Source organism: Coturnix japonica, chromosome 11, assembly GCF_054131305.1.
Source record: "Coturnix japonica strain WE chromosome 11, WE-NBRP24, whole genome shotgun sequence".
Lineage (NCBI taxonomy): Eukaryota > Metazoa > Chordata > Aves > Galliformes > Phasianidae > Coturnix > Coturnix japonica.
In genome coordinates this window covers 16133084-16141714 of record NC_140673.1, presented here as the reverse complement: position 1 = coordinate 16141714, position 8631 = coordinate 16133084, and the positions used below count along the sequence as shown (strand labels likewise).

Below are 8631 nucleotides of genomic sequence, written 5' to 3'. Positions count from 1 at the left end.
ACTGCTCAGCTCCCCTTGCTACATGAAGCACGGCCGCCTGGAAAGCAGCTTTCCTCATTGCTGAGAATGAACTACACAACACGAAACAGGACAATAAAGACAAATTGGTGGCGTGGAATTTTATTTTATTATATTTTAAGTTATGATTTCCTATGGATTGAGGCAGTTAAACAAGCTGTTTGTTTGAATGCTTCTCTGCTCCCCAGTGTGGTTTGGCACCACCTTCATGAAATACTCAGCAGGTTTTCCATTGATAATATGTTGAGGGATATATTTATAAGGAAAGCTTTTCTTAACGGTAAAATGCTCTTTTTTATTTTTTTTTAATTAACAGAAGAAGATGGCTGAACATTTTAGGTTTAATTTAAGGAAACTGAAATGATCTAATAATATTACAACAAATGACATGTCTAAGAGGATGAAATGCTGATTATAACTTAACAGCGCCCTTTCGAAAGGCGTGCTGTAGGAGATTTAACAAGTTACAAATATATACACAATATATCATCTTAAGATGCCTTTGTCATTCAAAAATGTTAATTGAAAAAAACTGCAAACTACTGTAGGTAGCTCTTCTACCACAGGGTGTTGTTTGCAATGGCTGTAAAGCTAAATGTTTTGACTATATGCGTTATATACAACGCTGTCTCATCTGCCATTTCTACAACAGTACGCAAAAATATTTTAAACAAGAAATCCACATAAATAATGTTCTAGTTGTTGTGAAATATGTGACCAATGGTTTAAAATAAGTAACTCGATAACAGAGACAGATCCTGATGTAACCAGCACATACAGTCTGAAAGATAAAAATGGACTCACATAATCTCTGTTAAGGCCACCAGCACCTTGCGTTACAAAGAGCACCAAGGCAACACAGACAGGGAACATGTAAGAGGTAGCGTGTCATCTGTTAAGATGTGTGTGTCCACAAAGGACTACCATAGAACTATTAAGAAAAAATGACTTATTGTATTGTGGCATAGTTCAATTTTCAGCTATAGCTATTGCACATTTAGGAGCATTAGCCAGTATTGCTCCTTGGTATTGTATGTCTCCAGCTTTCCTCTGGGTGTTCTTCTGCAGTGCTGTCATGCAGGTTGTCAGGAACGCCAGAGGTCCTGAAAAATTCCATGCTCAGATATTCAGTTCCTGGAAATTATGCAAGAAAGCACCAACCACTATTAAAAAGACATTTAAATACTTCAGGAAAATTGTTGTTGTCTTTTCTTTCTTTTCTTAGTTTTTAAATGCCATTTCTCCTTCCTGAGGTTCTTTAACCAACAACGTTCAAAACGATTCTTCAGTTTGAGAGCAATTTTTTCTCATTCATTACTCTTGCATTCACTCTGCAGCAGTCCTGAACTGGTGCAAAAGAACCAGGATACAGAACTCAAAGGAAGCACACCAAGCCACTTTCTATGAAGTGCTGCTGTCCTGGTTTGAGATGAGGAAGTGTATGAACTTGAACAACTGGAAGCTGGTTGGTGTCCTGAGTGTGAAAAAAGAACTGTGTCTTGTGCCAGCTGCCATCCTGAATCTGCAACACAAAGAGGCAGAATAATAAATTCACATCAAAGATGAGATTCAAAACACAAAGGGAAGTTGTGCTTAAAGGGTGAGAGAAGTGTACATAAGCATTTCTTCCAGCAGCTTGTAAAGAAACTGAGTAACTCAACAAATGCCATTTCTTCCATGTAGTATCACAGTGTTAAGAAGTACTTACCATGCATTCATCCACAAGCACCTTTGGTTCAAGTAGTGAATTGGCTTTGAACACTTGTCCATTCCATCCTCTGAAGCTAACAGATGTCTTCTGCCCTCCTGCCTCACTTAATCCCCATATCGGTGTGTTCAGACAGTGAACTGTGATACTGTGGGTTGCTTCTGAGCTCAGTAAATGAAGAAAGTTCATCTGCACTTTTCCAATGCCAAACTCCAGCTAAGTTTGAAAAGAAATTTGCTGTTATTCTTACACACTGAATGGTCACAGCAGCGCTAAATGACATGCATAGGCGCGTGCACTGTTTACACATGGAAGGAGCAGAAAGACTCTGTCAGGATGCTGTGTGTACCTTTGTCACAGATGGTGGTGTTAAACATGTCTGACCACCTGCAGTGAAGTTGCAGAAAACCTCAATGGCATCAGAAGGACAGCCAATGTTGGGGTCAATCCAGTACTTTCCTATTAGTGTAGAATCCCAGAGAGAAAATGAAACCAAAATATAAATGTCACTAAGCAATTTACTCAAATATTCATAATTCTTGGCAAGTATTAGATTTGTTATTACCATAGTTTCACTGGGAAATGGATGAAAGGGAACATGGAAGTCTTTCCACTTCCATAATTCTATTAACAACGGATGCTGAGCAAGTCTATTCACTGCTCAGAAAGTGAATTATGTCACAGTATTGACATTACACTTTCAAATAATTATTTTAGTTTAAACCATTAATTTGACACCTGCTGAAATATCAGCTGACTGATATCTGACTGGGGTAGTCTGTGGTGCACAATTTTCTTATTAGAAATCCAGGACCTGATCCACACAAAAATCATTTCTGACCAACTATAGATCTTTGGGAAACTTTTGATCACAAAATGGGATTCAGTTTGAAAATTTCTGGTCACTTCTTTACTTCTATGTATAATCTCTGATATCTATACAATACTAGCTAGCGACATAAGTTAAAATCCAGAAATTTTATCATATAGAAAAGATAAAATAAAGATAGATGTGACAAACTGCAACAGAATCTAATTTAATATATATATCTATACACCAAAATATAGATATAGGAAGTATCACATGGGAGCAATACAGCTCACAGCTGTGTCATGTGGAAGCCTTGATGAAAGCAGACACTTACCATCGGACACTTTGCGCTCACAGCTGAGCAAGTCCCTGCAGATGCGTGCTGGGTTATCCCGTGTGCCAAGGGGGTTCTTGATGCTGTGCAGTAAATTGCTAAGGTAGTGCAGCGTTTTGTATATCTCTGTACTGTGATCTAGTAAAGTTACTTCAGTATTCTGGTATCTCTGCCAGGGGCCATTAGCAAATGTGTTACCACAGAGAAGAAAGACAACAGCAGTACATGCAGTAAACATCCAATGGCCATTGAAGAGCCAGAGAGAAGCATTTATAATTCATGCGATAAGCCATATAAAACATGATGGGAATAATATATCCCAATAAAAAAAATTAGTGTGTTTCATTAAAATTATCAGAGCAGGTGAAGTTACAGACAGTTTAAGATCATGCAAATATATCAGTATGACATGTCGACAGAAATATTGGATATGGGAGAAAAAGAAAAAAGGAAAAAAGTTAGTGCATTTTTACAGTAAATGTAGCAGTTTCAGATTTTGAGTAGTGAAATCTATTCTTAGACTTAATCTAGAGATTATATGAAAATATGCTTGACTTCACACATGTAAGAATTTTAGTGTCATCAATGAGACCACACTCCTGCATACAGTTAAGAATGTGTGTCAGTACTTTTTGGATCAAGGCCCAAATGTCACTATTATCTGTCGCTGAATAGTTATGGTCTCCTGTTTGTGACAGCTGATACATTTTAGTCTCTGTTAATAGTGATAAAATGTAGAAATACTGCTGTCTCCTAAATTTCATTTAAATGGTATCTTACATATCCTTGCATATTTAACTATATTTTTCAATAATTACTTGCAGTCTGTGATTTGTTTTAAATTAAGTTTCTTCAAAGAAGCCTTGTTCTGTCCACAAATACTGTTTTTAGTAGGGCTGCTCCAAAAGTAACGCCTCCTATTTTATTATGTTGGCCCATGACACCAGATGTAGATGGTGGTATTGCTGTAGAGGCTGAACCCTCCCACCAGTATCTCATAACATGTTGTTGTTGTGTGACAGATGGCAGCACAGGGGAAGTCTGACAACATGGGGACTGACATGGAAGTGCAGATGAAGCAAAAGGGTGTCACTGAATTCCTCCACGGGGAAAAAATGGCAGCTGCTGACACTCATCACCACTTGCTGAACATTTAAGGAGATCAAACAGTGAGTGGTGTGTTTCAGCAGTGGCAACAGCAGTGTGAATGACAAGCCATGTTCTAGACAGTCAAACACAGATGTCACACCACAAAATGAAGAGCAAAATCAGCTCATCCACACAAATCAGTGTGGTGCTGACCATGTTAAAAAATAGCATTGAGTAACTGAGAATTTGCTCTGTCAAATAGTATCAAATAGATCTTTGAATCTGTTGTAGTTCCCATGGAAATGAATAGGATGCATTACTTTTGGAGCAAGCTATGCATAATTGCATATCCTGTATGACAAAGTAAATATGGTGTAGTACATTACCTCCATCTGCAATGCAGCATTGGATGCAATCAAAGCCTGAACAGCAGCATTGAGGTCCACCAGTTTCTGAAAACAGAAAACATATTTAGAAAATACGAAGCGAACAGAAACATTCTAAATTGCAGGAGATGAATTTTTGAGTACTGTTGTAGGAACATAAAAGATGATCATGATGTTGCCATTCATTGCAGAGAAAATAATTCACAGACAACATTTATTTTTCAAACAGAATTTGCCCTTCTATCCCCAAAGAAAATGAGCTTTCACCACAGCAGAACATTATTTGATTTTTATCCACAACCCCACCCCCATTTTAATGACCATATTGCTGGTAGCTGGAAAAAAAATATGCTACAATAATAGTTACAGATCAGTGCCTCAACTTAATCCCTCCCAGCCATTTAATTTGTACAGCTGAGAAAAACAATCTGCACAAGTGTGAAAAGGTGTTATGCCTTTCAAGATTAGCATACAAAGAATGCTTGATCTAGTTAAATAGGTGCAGTCTATGCCATATTCTCACATCTGACTTTTGTGGCAGAAAGGTCACAGAACTGAAAACATCACTCCTGCTGAGAAGTCTTTGTCTAGCAAAACTGACACAATTGCAGATTGTCGGCCAAGGAAGGAAAAGGAAAACTGAGAAAAAGTGAAAAACCTGTGAAAAGGTTTGACTGGAGAATAACTAAGCTCTGAAAATACCTGGTGATCTGTAACTGCAGGGTCTGGGCTGCTATGGATTGAAGTCGTTTTCATAAGGCACAAAAGAAAAATGAAATGCAAAGGCTGTCCTAAATGTGGCCATTCCCTTGTGTATCTTCATTCTCAACACCTTGCAAGACACCAGGTTTATTTATTTTTAACAAATGAAAGAAGCCATGCAAACAACTAGGTCTTGTGGTTGGCCCTTGTTCTCAGATTATGTACACCACTGCGGATTTAGGATGCTTCAGTCTGGAGACTGTATTGTAGTCAGGTTATTTACAGTACTTACTCTTGGTCCTGGTGGCCCAGGTGACCCCTAGAAAATAGAAGAAACCACATATTAGATGCTTCACACATTTTATATAAAGCAACCACAATGCAAAAACACAGTATTTTTTAATTTTTTTTTTTTTTTTTTTTATACACTTACAGGTGCCCCTGTCTGGCCCTGAGGTCCTTGGGGACCCTGGAAGAAATGGAGATAAAATGCAACAGTTACAGTTGAACATCTCTGCTTTTGTGATTATATAGTTTTTCAATCACAAAATGCCACAATACATACAGAGACATCAAGAGGTTTGTGGTACGGGCCTTGATAAAACTGTAATTGTTAATATTCTTAAAGTACCACACTCTGTGAATGTAGAATACTCTCGTGAGTATTGCTGAGTTGGCCAGTCACAAAAACTTGGTATAAAAGTCATTCTTATCCAAAGTTTGACTACATAACGTATCATACGACATGCCAGCATGATGTGCATGTTGCTAATACAAATACTACGGTGGATGAATGATCATAAAAGTATTGTAAAAATGTTATAGGCTGTCAAAAAGAACTGACTGATTTGCTTGTCTCCACAAATATCTACTAGGCACTTGTCAGCTCCATTTACCAGCAGTGCTACTTTTCACGCAGACTGTATTAGGTTCATTGTTTAACAGAGATATTGCAGGCTTCCTCCATATTATGACGTTATGTCCATGCTCCTGACCTTATGGACCATCATTTTAGTATGCAAGATGATACCTGGGGAGGAGAGGACAGGTGATTGACCCTAACTCATAGCGCCTACAGCTCATAGACTTAAACCTGAGCTTTAGTTTTGCCTTAGGGTTGCATACATACCCTTCCAAAGACAGTCTCCCTCGTGTGAATGAGCCTTTCTAATCACACTGAAACAGAACTACACCTGTATCTGTTAAATTCCCTTCTTTATTCCCTATATACCAAAAGCCTCTAGGAGCTGCTGTAACATAAACAATACCAAGAATGGTGACAAGGAAAAGAGTAGGCGACAGTGGCTTACTACAGGCAAAAGAGAGGACTGAAAGGCACTGAGCAGATCTGCATTATGCATGAGTAAAACCATTTAACCTGAGTTTATTTAAGCAAAGCACTCCTTAGCTACTGCTGCATATACCAATTATTCAAGAACAATGAGCTGTTCCAGCAAAAGCACTCATGTCACCATCATCGTGCCAGAATTAAGGTTCTGCAAAAAGAGAAATAATCTTATCTGACATGGTAATGCAGCAAATATTGTGAGGTTAGTCTAGCCAAGGAGGTATCAACTCAGAAACCACTTAACATAGCAATAAGAAGTATTCCTGCTGTGAGGTTTCACAAGATCTGTGTGAGTCACCGCAAGCTACAACTGCTGACCATGGGCTGCAGCTGGCCCAGCTGGAAAAGGCTCAGATAAGAATGGATTCAATTTTACATCGATTTATGCATATTTAAGTAAAGAGGACCTCAAAACAAATAGCAGTAATTTATTAGGGCTTCAAATTCATCTTTATTGAGAAAACAGCAGCTGCATTTCTTAGTATTTCTACACATGCTCATAAGATAAAGCACATGGCAGCCACCTGGAAGTGTACCTGATGGGATTATGATGACCTCTGCAGCTGCACAAGGTGACAAGTGCCTGCACGTCACCTGCCCTTCTCATGCCAGAGGGGTTCAGGTGCTGGATTGGTGCTGTCATGTTATTCCCAGCACTAGAGTTATCCCAACCAGAGGCTGAGCCCTATGTTTTATGCATGTTCTGTGTGAGAATTGAAACAAGCTGTTCCTGACAATTTAGAGGTATGGTCTTCTGATGCTTAAGACAAACTTAATGGCATAATTTAATGACTAAAAGTCATTTTTTTTAACTAATACATCCCAACCCTATTTATGTTTCATCCACTTGTAACTGTAGAAGGGACTCTTAAGTCATTTTGTAGGTAAGTGCTTACTGTTATTTTATAAAGGCATTCATGACGAGTTATGGGAAATGGATTTCAAAGGGTGAGTCGCTTTAGCATATGCAGTAGTACAGAAAACACTGCAGGTCCTGTCATCTTCTCTTTTTACTCTGATTTTGATTAATGCACAGCCTGAAATTTCCTTTGAAATGCTATTACTATGAAAGAGGCATAAAATATTATTTTTACTACTCATTATTACAAAACAGATGGAAGCTGAGTTCACAGAGATGATATTTACTTCACTATTTGGTGGTAGACCTTGGCTGATACAAACAAACTGGATGTCACAGAGCTGGCCTCCACATTTAATCCATCAGATCAGCAGCTCAGGTGCTGTTGGACCACTGTGGGTTACATTCAGTGCCATGTGGGTGCACAGCTGCTCACTGTGTTTGTGCTTGAAGTATCTTTAGTATGAAATGAAAGTGCAAAAGAGAATCTTAACAGACAAATTTGACTGTGTGAAGACATACTTGTTTATCTTGGTTCATGACTGGATTATGCAAACACCAGGTCAAGCAAGGCACAGTCTTCAACAGTTTGTCCCTAAGTAACCACTGCTCTCTGATGAATAGATGCCTTTGTTCTCTGGGTGTTGAGATTTAGGAATTCCAGGGAATTTTCCAGATGACTGAATACTTCACTTAATATTCTATATTCTTGGCATATGTCACAATGTTAAAACTTCAAAAGTTCTGTGATTAAAACAGATGAAAATTGTGGTGGCTTCTGTCACAGTACTGAATATTTAAAAATCCCTAACTGCACTGTTTCAGTGATTTGAAGAGATCTTGCAGAAGTGGAATGGGACTCGTCTTGATTCACTGTCACCTTGCCAATAAAACCAATCTGGGATAAAAGATAAAAACTGAATGCTATTTCTTAAGTGCAGTAAACTTCTTTGGGGGTTGGAGCAGAAGGGGGTGAGGGGGGATATTAAATTTCCTGAATACATTAAAGCTTATAGGACCTATATAAATTACTTTAGAATGTATCCAAACTGTATAGAGCATGTTGAAAAACCTGTAAAGATGCTATATTCTTTCTTTCTGTTACAGAGCAGAATAAGGCTGAATTACACTTTTTATGGATTAAGCTAATTGCAGAATGTTTCAGTGGAATGCATGGGATTAGCTTTACAAATCCACTTCATTTACCCTTTGATCACACTATAATTTAAGCGAGAAGATTACAGTGTACCGAGTACAATTGCAGTTGATAACAAAAGCAGATAATAGAGCTGTTAGTTTCAGTGTAATCTTTAATTCTTTAACCACCCTGTACCCTGGTACAGAAGTTCAAAGGGCAAAACTCTAGCCTTCTTCTA

General features: G+C 38.2%; 1 protein-coding gene across 8 annotated transcripts in view; it reads right to left on the bottom strand.

The window, feature by feature from the left end:
- Positions 1-104: 104 nt before the first annotated feature.
- The window catches only part of COL24A1 (collagen type XXIV alpha 1 chain), a 107921-nt gene continuing 99394 nt past the window's right edge, over positions 105-8631 (bottom strand). For all 8 annotated transcript variants that reach the window (XM_015870173.3, XM_015870175.3, XM_085511455.1 and 5 more), the window contains 7 exons: positions 5482-5517; positions 5341-5367; positions 4347-4412; positions 2872-3040; positions 2076-2185; positions 1727-1942; positions 105-1540 (listed from right to left, as the gene is read on the bottom strand). In XM_015870173.3, coding sequence (XP_015725659.2) covers positions 1394-1540; positions 1727-1942; positions 2076-2185; positions 2872-3040; positions 4347-4412; positions 5341-5367; positions 5482-5517 — 771 coding nt within the window. In that variant the 3' untranslated portion in view covers positions 105-1393. The remainder of the gene's footprint in view (positions 1541-1726; positions 1943-2075; positions 2186-2871; positions 3041-4346; positions 4413-5340; positions 5368-5481; positions 5518-8631) is intronic.